Source organism: Astyanax mexicanus, chromosome 6 (assembly GCF_023375975.1).
Source record: "Astyanax mexicanus isolate ESR-SI-001 chromosome 6, AstMex3_surface, whole genome shotgun sequence".
In the NCBI taxonomy this organism is placed as follows: Eukaryota; Metazoa; Chordata; class Actinopteri; order Characiformes; family Acestrorhamphidae; genus Astyanax; species Astyanax mexicanus.
The window spans coordinates 27,370,820-27,383,800 of NC_064413.1; the positions used below are offsets into that span (position 1 = coordinate 27,370,820).

Below are 12,981 nucleotides of genomic sequence, written 5' to 3' on the forward strand. Positions count from 1 at the left end.
GGATTGCCCCGCGGGAATGGTGTGTTCTGCCAGCTGATATGGCATGTTGAGGGTCAGAGCAGCCAGACGGCATGGGGAGAGAGCGTATTTGGCCCCAGGGCCAAACGTCTCTGAATTAGCACTAATTCAGCTGTCTGCACGGCTGAAGTCCACCCACTGCTTGGGCAGTGTGTGTGTGTCTGTGTGTCTGCGTGCGCGCGCCTGCCTGCCATATACATTTAGACCTACCAAGCATACTGCTATTCCCTACTCAGTTTCTCTGATCTTTTAATCAAACATCTTCACTGCTGGGGGTTCTATGGCGTATGTATGGGGCATTTAGTTTAATTTTGGGCTGTAGGAAGCCGAAAGTTACACAGACACACACGTTACACAGGCATTAAATATGCATGTTGACATCAGAATATTATGACTACCTCCTATGTTCTACATTCACTGTCCATTTTGTCAGGTCCACTGACCATATAGGAGCACTTTGTAGTTTTATAATGACAGGCTGCAGTGTTTTTGTTTTCTTAAATTCTTTTTATCACTCTGTATGTCCCCCAACCTAAGTGCACAAGTCTGTTCTTGTACGAGTGGACGAGAGACAGCAGTGCTGTTGGAGTTTTTAAACGCTGTGTCCACTCACTGTCCACTCTGCTTAGTCACTAGTAGATTAAAGATGTTTTCCCACCAGCACTGTTTTAGTCCGGTTAAAAAGTGTGGTTTGATTAAGCAGGTGTGAAAATAACAGTAATCACACTGGTGCAGATTAAAACAACCGGACCGAGACTAGCTAGAGGAGGTGCCAAATGAACTCTGGAGCGGTTTGCTTGTGGTGAGAATGTGAATCCGGTCTCGATCCGACCCAGATATCAAATATTCTTCTTTTATTTAAGCTAAACTGCTCATAAGGTGCAGTTTAATCTGATATATTTCTTGCTCCTGTGCCAGACAGCTCTGACCAATCAGAGGAGACTGTGTGCTCACCTAGTTTATTGGTGCGCATTTTGGTTTGTTTAGGTTTATGTCTGTGTGAAACCAAACCAAACAGACAGAGAAAATGCTCCAAATAAACTCACAAACTGAACCTGACTAAAGGAACGAACTACAGGTGTGAAAACGCCCTAAAAGTCAGAGACAGTAGCTCATCAGATGCTGCACAGTTTGTTCTGGTCTACTTTTGTTAGTAAGTGGATGCAGTTCATGTTTTTAAATGTCCTAAATGTTACATAGGACTTGTTTGAATTTGCAAACAATGTACCGTCCATTCTAACAGATAACAAATTCACCTGGCCCACCACAATGTGCGCGGTACATTTATTTTTTTCTGTAATGGGTATATGTTTCAGTTTTTTTATTTATTTATATCATCAATATTACTGTTATTTCAGTCTAGTGACCTTTTACGCAATGCACAAAAACATCTATGGATTTCTGAGCTTCATAGTCGTTAGTATCCAAATCAGGTCAGCGGTCCTCGCTGTCACAAAGCATCGTCCTTGGTGTCATCATAGCTGACCCCGTTTGTACTGTTTACCCTCTGCCTGTGTGTTTCAACCCCCGCTCTTTATGTAATATTTGTTTATGACAGACTTTTGATATGACTTTTTTCATAGTTGGGAAAATATTGTACTGTGTCGCTGCCGAGGCACAGAGCCCTTCTCAAACATATCTTCCAGCGTCAACAGAAAACAGCAGCCACTTCAGCTTAGAGTGCTGTGGCAGGCACTGTCCCTACTTCTTATTTCTGGAAATGGCAATTGCCCTATACACCATATACAGTCTTCCAATATGTATGTTTTTGTTTTTTTTCCCCTCCCCTTTTTCAATTAGGTGGAGGCATCCAGGCCTGAAGAGGTCATGGGTATATATAGAGAAGCCCCATGCCATTGGCTGTTTTGAAGAAGTGAACTGAGCTGGAAAGTAATCATTTTGGTTCTATATACCCACCTTGTTTCTTGGACATTCACCAGGGTAAATCAGCTTTACATTGAGGATTGCGGTTTGGTCTGTGACCAAAGGCTTTCTCTTGGGTCATCTGGCCACTGATGAAATGGCTTGGAAATGGCTTGGATGAAGCAGTCTGAGGTTTTCTCTGGTGCTTCAGGGGTACTGGGCAATATACAGTATATTGCTTAGGCGTGTGCGTGCGTGTGTGCATGTATGTGCGTGCGTGCATGTGGCATATATTAGAAATATTGCACAGAATATGCAATGGGGGATATTGCACAGAACAGGCTAGTTTACAGGGTTTAAGATGCAAAATAGAGGCAAAAAGACTTAAAAGTTAATCTTTGTGCATGTGTGTACAGTCCTTGATTTAAGAAAAACGGTACGGGGTTAGGCTTGTCATGATGATGATTTCATTTTTAACTGTATTGTTCAATATTTTTTACATGATGTCTATTATTTAGAATTTTGCTGACCTCAGTATTGGCCATTAAGTTTTTGTTTTGTTTTGTTTTTTTGTTTTTAGCTAGGAAAGCAAATTAAAGTAAATCTGCCCAGAATATTTTGAAGAAAATAAAAATCAGTCACAATGTGTAAATATTCTTTATAATTATTATCTAATTGTAATTATATAATTGTACTGATCTAATTATCTAATTTTTAATGGGTATAATTGTTATTTTATTATTTTATCATTATATCATTGGTATAAAATGATCCTAAAAGGACAGTAACACTGTTATCGCAATAATTTCTGGTATACCAGATCTTCTAATAAAATATCATGACAGGCGTAACTTTGCTGTAGGGAAGCATTAGCTAGTGTGTTTATTTCTTTCCCTGTGTGTTGCTTGCCTGCACTTGTTTGTTTCAGTCACAGTTTCAGCCTTGTTCCACAGAATGATCTATGACTGCAAAGTGGAGCTCTTCAACACCCGAAACCTGAAAATGACATTTTCCTGCCCGAGCATTAATTGATGTCGGTTTGTTTGGGGAGGTCTCCGGTGTGGGAAATGTTGGGATTGTGGTGTCTGGAGTCCCCGCCCCTTAATGAAGCACTTCCAACCCATTTGTGGCTGCCAGGGAGTCCAGACATGCGCTGCTTGAACAGGCCCAGATTTGCAGCACTTAATTTAGTCTTATCTCCCTCAGTCTGCTCGCACAGGCTGGGCTTTGATGCTGAGATTTCTGCTGAGACGGAGACCGAATGTGGCCTGCAGCATTACTGGGGTCATTTTAATAACACTGAGTGGGAATACAGCCTATAATGTGACTTGGTGCAGTTCAAACAGAGCTGATCTAGTGCTCAGATGAAAGGACTTGGTCCTTGTAATTTCCAGAGTCAGCTGTAGGCTCCTGAAATGCAGATATGATGCATCTGTACCTGGCTCCTTGTATTTTGAGTCTGCTGTCAAAACCGTAATGGACTCATAGAGCATATTTTGTTGGTCTGCCTCTGCAGGATTAACTGATTTGTTGTTGTTGCTGATTGTGATTTTATTCATTAAAGCAGGGAGTAATTGGTGCAAATAAAATTAAGATAAAAGCAGTTTGCTTGCTGCTAATGTTATGCTTCTGGCTTACTATTGGCATATATAGACTAGGCTGGAAAATCTCTAAATTGTTGGGCATTGGGCATATTTAAAAAAATAAAATAATAATAAAAATACTTTCCAGTAAAAAGTAAATATTTTTTCCTAAAATTTTGATGTCTATATACTGCAAAAAAATTCTATATAAATTCTAAATATTCTGGTACAGGGAAAACTAGCCACTAGATTTTTAACAATTCTGTAAGGAATATTATGAATTATTCAGGTCCAGATGATTGATGATTACTCTTCCATCTCAACTCCTTTTAAATTTTCTTTACCATTTTTAAAGATTTTTAGACTCTCGTATCTTCATTACAAACATGATATTATGGAACCAAAAATTGGTTCTTCTCTGGTATTAGTCCAAGAACCACTTGAAGCAATGATTGTGAATTTGTAATCCCTTGCAAATGCCAGAGTAAGTGATAAGAAAAAAAAAAAGCTGAACAACCAAGAAACGCACACAAGCAGTTACTAAGTGATGTCAGCCTCTGAATTGCACAAATAACAATTTGGAATTGTGTTATTCTCCACAGCAGAGTAATATCGGTCACCTCAGCAACTTGTGAGGGACTAGTGTGATTAGATCTTGATTGGCGACAGCATGCCCGCGGCTCTGATAGCAATCAGCTCTCACTGTGGTGTAAATTAACCAATCAAATTACCCAAAACCACACAAATACAAAACACAATTTCCTAAATGACTCAATTAGCCTTTGGTCTGCAGTGATTCAGAATTATGGTGAACGTGAGCTGACATGAGAAACACTGAAGCAAGGCTGCTGGAGGCCTTCCTGTTTGCTGAGCTCTCAAGCAAATGCATGCAAATCGGCTTACCTTTCACAAGTGCGTGCGTGCATGTGTGCGTGTGAGCGAGAAAGTAACTGAGAGTAATACTTGATATTTCAGTTTATTGAATAATTGCTTTTCCACAGGTAAGATTTACATACAGTTCATAATATGCACGCCTGTCTTTCACATTTCTGTACTTAGAATTGAGGTTTCTTTTTGGAGTATTGAAAGGAATTACACAATAAAAAACAATAATTCCTGTTTTCCTTATTTGTCGCATTATAAGGTTCACCGGATTATACAGCGAACTATTAATGAACGTCTATTTTCATGCATAAGGCACACCAAATTATAAGTAGCATTATGCAACACTAGTAAGGCATAGGGGTGGCGCCAAATTTTCCTTCTAGTTCGCCACTGGGTGGTGGTGGGGGTAACTAAAAGTTAAGTAAAGCTTAGCTAAGTAAACAAAACTATTTTTTAAAGTTACGACGAGTTCTGGATTTTAATTTACACAGATTTCTGTCCTGAAAATTATTTATTTAGGTGTATAAAGTGCTCATTTACAGTGTTTATTTACAGTAAGCTTCATGCTCGCCTCTGAACGGCAAAAGAGCTAGCACTGTGGTTACTGGCTCATGCTAATGCTGCTCCAGCAGTGCTAGCCGATGTTAGCAGCAGGCTACAGTCTGATAATACTCACCTCTAAACAAGGAAAGACGTAGCGTTTAGCTCAGTCAGCAGCTAATGCTAATGCTACTTCAGCAGTGCTAGCTAGGGTTAGCAGAAGGCTACAGTCTGATATACTCGCCTCTAATTGGCAAAAAAGCTAGCGCTTTTTTTAAGTGCTCCTTATAATGCCAAAAATATGGTGATCTAAATCATGGTATCATGGTATAAGCAGTACATAAATTAAAGGGATGGTTAGGGAATGGCCACATCTGTGGCATCTGTGCCCAAGTTGTGAGGTGTTATCTTTGTAAATGAGGGTGAACACTGAGCAGTGTGTCCATGGCCACACAAAAGGAATGGTCAGAGTTCAAATAAGGTCTGATGTTGGGTTTAAGATGGATGGGATATTCCATTTCCATTCCAAACTGTGTGTCTGTTTAACATTCCTCGATTTACAATGTTGTGTGAATACTGTCTGGCAATGCGCCATAGAAAGCATTATGTGACCAGCTGTGATTGGCTGGAATTTTTAGAAATCACTTCTACATTCAGTGTAGGCCACCAAAAGTTGAACTTTGCGTGGCTATGGGCGTGGAAACATCTCTAGAACTGGGGAATGTAGAGTGGGGTTTAGCGTACAGCGGTGTGGCTACTGTATGCAATCTGATGGCGCCTTCAAGCAGAATATTGCTTAAGGTACAAAGTGCAAAAACAGAAATCCCCTGATATCTTATTAGCTGTGTTCCCTTTTTTTATTTTATTTAATTTTTTTAATCGGATTGTTTGCCTGTCCACTTCCTGGGGTTGTGAAGGGGGGTTACTTGAAGCTCCTGTGCTTTATGCTCGTCCTTGCTTGTGGCAATGTATCACGATGCCTGTTTACCCCAGCAGCTCCACCTGACAATCTCCACCTGTCTTTACTGACTGTCCAGTCTATCCACTACAGTTTTTTAAGCTCACCTGGGCCAGTCTGAAGTGCCCCCCAACCCACCCCTGGCTTCAGCCATGCTCCTGGCTCTCCAGGTTTTTTCAGCTTCTTTTTGACAGCCTCATTTCTCAGCGCTGTCCCCTCAAGGCCAGGCTACTGCGCTGCCTGCTGCTCACCACTGCACTGCCGGGAGCTCCGGAGACTCCACGTCCTGCCCCAAACAAACAAGCCTGTCCAAACAAACCAAGCACAGTTTACTGAGAGACGAGAAGCAGTGAATTCTCAGTAGCTCTGCTAAAAAGCAATGTTTAGACAAGCACTTTTTTTGCTTCTGGTTTTATTTATTTATTTTTAGACACTTTTTTGCTTAAAACATAAAGAGCTAAAATGTACCATTTGTCTTTTCACACTCTGCAGTTCTATATTTGAAATGATTCCATTATTCCATCATCCTGTCTTTTTTATTGCTGGCCACAAACCTTTTTTCAGGGGAAAAAAATAGAAAATATTATTGTTTGGGGGAGGGGGGGGGGGACTACCATATTATAAATGTCTAAAATTGCTTATAGGGGTTAATCAGTTCTGTTCTCATTGCTAAAAAATATGATGTGGTTCATCTTATCAACACGCTTAAGAGGTCTTTCCAAGTTTTTTTCCCTCGTACAGGATTTCAAAATGTTCCCAAACCGTGCTTGAATTGCCTCAAAGGAGGCATCTTTACAACACACTCAAATCACCTTCTTGTCAGTTTACAAGTGCAGCAATTCAACTCTGGACTCCACTTTCCTGGAATTGATCCACCAGAACTGGCACCTCTTGATTTAGAAGGACAACCAATCTCTTCGTGGGCAATATATCTGTGATATTTGTGAAGGAACCTCAGTTCAGTCAGTAGAGTTCACGGTCTACAACTGATGAACATAAGTGAGGGTAATGCATTGAAGCCTGTGTTTAACCCTTTATAAAATAGTCTGTTTGCTTATTTTGACAGCCATCTTAAACTTGTACATCTGGTCACTTGTCTTGTATCTTCAGTATGTGTAAATGTGTCCCAGATCAGATACGCATCTGATCCTTTAAACCACTTCAGGAGGTTCTCCTGCCAGTACAATCAAAACTGTGTTCCTATGTAGGCATGTGATCCATGTCTGTAAGGAAGCTTCTCAAGGTAAAACTGTGACTTGTAAGACAGCAGCCATCATTAGCATCGCACAGGAAGTGGCGAAATGAATAAAAAACTGGTGGCTGCATAATGAGCAATTTGCATATTCCATTTCACACAGTAATCATATTTCAGCCCTAAACTAACTAAAAACATGTTTGATTACATATATGGATTAAATCTTATCAAGCTACAATTCAGATAATAGCCACACTACGTAAAAAGAAGAGAACAGAGTTGAAAAGTCAGTACACCGGGGCGGTGCTTGGCAATGGCGGAGTGAAGGCGTCCCTGCATGTGCTCTTAGTATATTCTTTCTTTTCTCCTGTTCAATTTAAGGTAATCTAACTGTTAAACACTCGTATTAGTGCCTACAGTAGTGCACATCTGGGGGAAACTTGTCTATGAAGATGGCCAGCAAGACCTCTTCCAGAGGCAATACCAAGTCAAAAGATGCGGCTAGTCAGGGCACTGCTAGCCACCCTCATAGCACTAGCTCTAAAGTGCTAACTCCAAGCTACATGAGAGAGCTGATTGATGCTATCAGGTCAAATGTCTCCAGAAAGCGAATTTCGAACGTCTGTTACTCAGCTGCAAACAAAAGTATCTAGGCCCAGTTCAGAAGGGGACACTTTTAGGTGAAGGGTGCATCTGGAACTTGTGGGGTTGTTTTGAAGATTTATAAGACAGGCTCTCTAAAGCAGATCCAGTAGATAAAGAGGATATAAGAAGAAGGAGAGGATTTTTCTTTGCAGCTGGATAGAAAATAGTTTCAGCTTGCCAAGCATGTGAGACTCAAGGATGTAAACCACCACTCTGATCTGTCGGTTTCTATTCATCTATCTGTTTGGACATTTATCTTTTCCATTTATTTCTTTTCTGCTTATGATCTCAGCTAAATTTGTTTAGCTTAAAGCAGCAGTCAATTGTGTGGGTTGTTAATAGAATAGTTGAGTGTAGAAAGCTGTTTTCCACATCTTTTATAGAGAGGACAAGTAATGAACCGGCTGTGTTTTTGTCTTAGAATAGCCTTTGTTTGTCTTGGGTTTGATTTTGATCTTTACTGTTTTTTCCCGCTTGTAGATTAGAGTGTAATACTGTTCTGACCTGGGCTTGTAGTGTTTTAGTGTTTTACAACTGCTGATGTGAAAACACTAGAACTCTTTTGGGGGACTGAGAGGGAGAGGCAGCTGATGAGGAATGTAGTCCCGTCTATTTGAGATGTTTGTGTCCATTTGTATTGCTGTTCAGAACAGTATTTTTAGTGTGCGTGTGTGTTCACTAAATGGGTCTGTCCCTTGAGTCCCGTTGTTTTTCAGTGCTGGGCTCAGGTTGCTGTAAGTCTTGTGAGATTGGAGATGCAGGAAATGCAGCTGGGGCATTCACACCCACATACCCAACCATACCTTCATCACACACTGCACACAACCCTGTCCTTGCTGAGACAGGGATGTGAGGGAGTGTGTCTGTCTGGCACACACTGTTCAACCATAATGCCTGAGGCAAAATCGTTTGCTTAACGCCTAATGTGTTTATCAATATTTAACCCCTTTTGGTTCAGTGGCCTTGATCTCCCTACAGAGTTATTGTTAAAGGCTTTGTTTTTTGTAAAAGATAAAAGAGGGCAGAGCAGAGCCCCTAAACTCCAGTACAGTGAACTTGTGGGGAAGGTAAAGAGTTTGAGGATTTATTTTTAATGCTGTCTAAATAGTGTGGTCACTTTGTGATAGTGGAGGAAACGCAGGTTGTGTGACAAGGTGGAGAAACCTTATTACTGCAGTATTGTGATTTTTTTTTTTTTTTTTTTTTTTAGTAGTGTTTTAAAGGATCACAAATCTGACAGATCAGATAATATCAGATCATGGTTTTTGATTCATGGTTTGGATATTTTGGATTAAAAGAAAAAAAACTCACTTTGCTTTCTGTTTATTAAAACAAAGAGTTCTAGGATGTTGAAGACAGGGATGTTTTATTATTATTATAATACTCTCCTCTGAAAAGCAAAAGAGCTATCCGGTAATGCTAATGCTGCTCCAGCAATGCTAGCCAGGCTTAGCAGCAGGCTACAGGCCGAAAATACTCAACTCTGAACAGCCAAAGAGCTAGTGCTTAGTGTGGTTAGCAGCTAATGCTAATACTGTTGGAGAAACTCCTGTATAATGCTCCACTCCAGTGGCGTGGCTTTACTGCTGCTTACAAAATGACTGTTAAAATTCATACTAAAGGTGCACCAGATTACACTCTGACATTTTTTGGGAAAATTAAAGGATTTTAAGTGTGCCTTATAGTGCGAAAAATATGGTGCTTCTAATGCTGGTTTGGGGCACTGATTCCCTGATCGAGGATGTTTATTATGTGAGGCACTTTCCTTAGCCCTAATTCAAATCATTGCAAAAAGATATTTTTTATTCACAGGAACTCGCATGTGGTTGGAATAAACCCATGATAGAATGTTTCTGCTTGTTCCACTGAGCTCATGAGTGAGAAGTATTTAATATAAAATTATTCATTGCTTTTTTTTTTACTAGCAGAAGTGGTAACTCAGACCACTAATCGAAAACACCTCCAGCCTTCTTATCTTAAAAAAAAAAAAAAAAAAAAAAACAATTCCCCAAATTCCCTGAAGCTGGAGTGAGCCGCAGGTTTGGAAATCGTAGGTCAACAAAATTGTAACGGAAACCATTAATTGGGCAGGCTTCATATAAAACAGTGCTTTTTACGTGAACTAATTTTCCATTTCCCATTCTCTACACTAATGATTCATGGATGTGACTTGTCTTTACGAGAAGTGTCTGCTTGTTTTGCATCAGGTTGAGTTTACGAGACTTCTCTGGGTGGACTAAAGATGGATTTAATCATTGGCTGATTGTCCCTCAGCTAGACGATCTGTTTTCTTTTTCTCTGGCCTCTTCAGCTGGGCTGTTACTGTGCGTCTCTGCCGATTGCGAGACGCGCAGTGAACTGTAAACAGCTTATTAGAGGAATGGAAAAAAAGGTAGTGAGTCATCTTAGGCGAATAAGCCTCTAGAGTTGCAGTGCTGTTTGTTTTTATTGTTTTCTTGATAAACATGGCTGAAGACTGAATGCTGTCTCTGATTATTGATTATTCTTTTCAGCTTGCCAGACTTTACTTTCATTGTACATCCAGTTTCTACCACTCAACTATGATCTTTGCTAAATTTCTACAGAAGGGGGCTTCCTTAATGTGAATTCTGTTTGGGTTTGGAGCATCTTGCCGTCATCTTGTTGTCTCCTCTAGGTTTATGGACTGCTTTATCAGTTATGTTAAATTTAAGAGTGCTAGGCAGCTGCTCAGAGGAACCCATGGCTCTTGGCCTTTGGAAAGAATTTGAGAAGTCAGACAGACACACAGACAGACACTTGATTGATCCTGAAGGAAATATAGCAATTGATCTACATTTTGGTATTAAAGGCATTAACACTAAAATATAACTTCAGGCTTTTAACGGGCATTTTTCAGCAGGATAATGCTTGCCCACACACAGCACCAGGAATATCTCAGATATTAACACATGCTTGGTTTGTGTGCTGTTTTCTTTATGCCAAATCATATCTCATCTTGTCTTCAGGCTACAGGTATCCCAAACCTGTACAGATTTCCCTAATAAACTTAGGCCGCGTCCACATGAATCCGGATATTTTTTAAAAAACAGTTTTTGTCTGTGTTTTTAAAAATATCTTTGTCCACACAATAACACCATTCCACTTAAAAACGCTAAAGTTTTCTCGCCACTCCACAGCAACAGCTACTACAACTACAGCTGCATGCAGCGCTTTTTGGTGCCTCCGGTGTATTTGGGTTATGTGAGAATAACATGTAAACTTGGTATTAATCCACAAGTCGCAAAGAGAACAGAACCAATCCAGGTGCTTTCCATGTTTCATGCTCATTCTGAACAGGCTAAGCTAATGTTAACAAAAAGCAGGCATAGTGCAGACTTACTGTGTGACATAAGCGGTTTCAGAAAGCTTTGTTTTCCACATCCACATGGCTCCGCTGGTAGCAGAGCTTTCAAAAATCTCCACCTTGATGTTTTTGGAAGACAAAAACCTATCCACAGATAAAAATTTCCAGATTTGTGTTGACTGGGTTTTAGAAACATCATTTTAGCCATCTACATATATAATTGTTACATTCTCATGTTTAATTAATTTGGTATTTTGTCTTGATTTCTAAATCAGTGACCTGTAGTGTGAAAATTGTGTCTTAGAGAGAGAGAAAGAGAGCGAGAAAGAGAGAGAGGGAGAGGTGTGTGTGTGTGTGTGTGTGTGTAGGCTCATGAATGCTTGACTGATCCTGGGTAACGGATAGTATGTGAAATATCTAGTTCATTGCTGTGGAAGGGAAAGAGCAGGAAGCTGTGCTGCCTCAGACACTAGTGTGTGTGCACTCGTGTGTGTGTGTATGTGTGTGTGTGTGTTTGTGTGTGTGTGTGTGTGTGTGTGTGTGAGACGGACAGACTGGATGAAGTCAGCACCACATGTACTTAATAGTTTCAGCTTGCAGAAATGTGACTGATTACTTATTTTACTGTTTAACTCACCCCTCACCCGTTCTCTCGTTCCAGATAACCCGAGTGATGCTGATGTGTGGGTGCTGAACAGCTGCACTGTGAAGAGTCCAGCAGAAGATCACTTCAGAAACTCCATCAAGTAAGAACTCTGCCTGACCCTGATTGACCACAGCATTCTCATACACCTCCACTGGTATTAAAATACCAAAGTGAACCTCTTTCTCTAGTCACGTAAATAAAGCCGCTGTGGATCAGCCTGTGGTGAGGAATGCGAGAGTGGCAGGTTTGTGTTTGACTAGGGAAAACATGCCAGGAATGACCTACGTTTTGTGTGAGCCAGGGCTCAATCCCAGCCATGCTGATGTTTCCAGAAGACAGACCAGCGTCGTTTGGAAATGTCACATTGCTTCCTCTGAGAAGTGAAGTGGGTTAATGTGCACAGCTAACCTGCTCACCATGTGGAAACTGCTGTCTGACACTTCTCACTGTCTCACAACACCACTCTCTCTCTCTCTGCACACACGCAAGCTCTCTCTCTCTATTGAGCGCTTTTTTTTTTTATCCTTACATGATTCTGATCTTCTCTCCGAGACAGAGAGAAGATCATGAACACAACCTTATATATACACTCTTTTATAAAAAGGTTTAGTAACTACAGTACTATGGTAAATTACTAACATTAGCATCAAGTACAACCCTATGGAAGTGCATAAAACATCATAAACCAACTGTTTATTAAAGCTGATGTCCGTAAGTTTTGGGATTTAAGGCCCTCTCTGGTAAAAATAGCTCTGAGTTCCCCTTCTGAAGTCTCCATTGCTCCACCAGCCGCACGCGTTCAGTAAAACTGAGCCAGATTCTCTTTCAGAGGCTGTACTCATGATGTGATGTGGCCAGAAGACAGAGAGAGAGAGAGAAAGAGAGAGAACGAACTACACACAGTTTGTTTTTACTATGGGTGAATGAGCTACTGAGCTCTGAGTTCCCCCTTCTGAAGTCTCCATTGCTCCACCAGCCGCGCTCACATTCAGTAAAACTGAGCCAGATTCTCTTTCAGAGCCTGTACTTGTAATGTGATGTGGCCAGAAGACAGAAGAACTCCCACAGAAAGCGACCCGACACCCCAGTTTTTAGAATGACTATATTAGGCTTAGCAGGGATGGTTGTTCCAGCACACTGGTACCATTAAACACTATGTTATCCCTTCTCCACTCAGAAATGCTTTTGTTTTTAGTTTAGAAACAAAATAATATGGACTGCCACTTTAAGTAATTTAAAGTATTTTCTGCATTAGAAATAAGTTATGCAAAGTACATTTAGAGGGAATAGGCTACTGGCAGCATTAAAACAAGCAAAACATAT

The 12,981-nt window shown here is 40.5% G+C and overlaps 1 protein-coding gene across 2 annotated transcripts in view; it reads left to right on the plus strand.

The window, feature by feature from the left end:
* Window positions 1-12,981, plus strand: part of cdkal1 (CDK5 regulatory subunit associated protein 1-like 1) — a 472,290-nt gene that overhangs the window by 59,432 nt on the left and 399,877 nt on the right. For both annotated transcript variants that reach the window (XM_022673769.2, XM_022673768.2), the window contains exon 4: window positions 11,674-11,758. In XM_022673769.2, coding sequence (XP_022529490.2) covers window positions 11,674-11,758 — 85 coding nt within the window. The remainder of the gene's footprint in view (window positions 1-11,673; window positions 11,759-12,981) is intronic.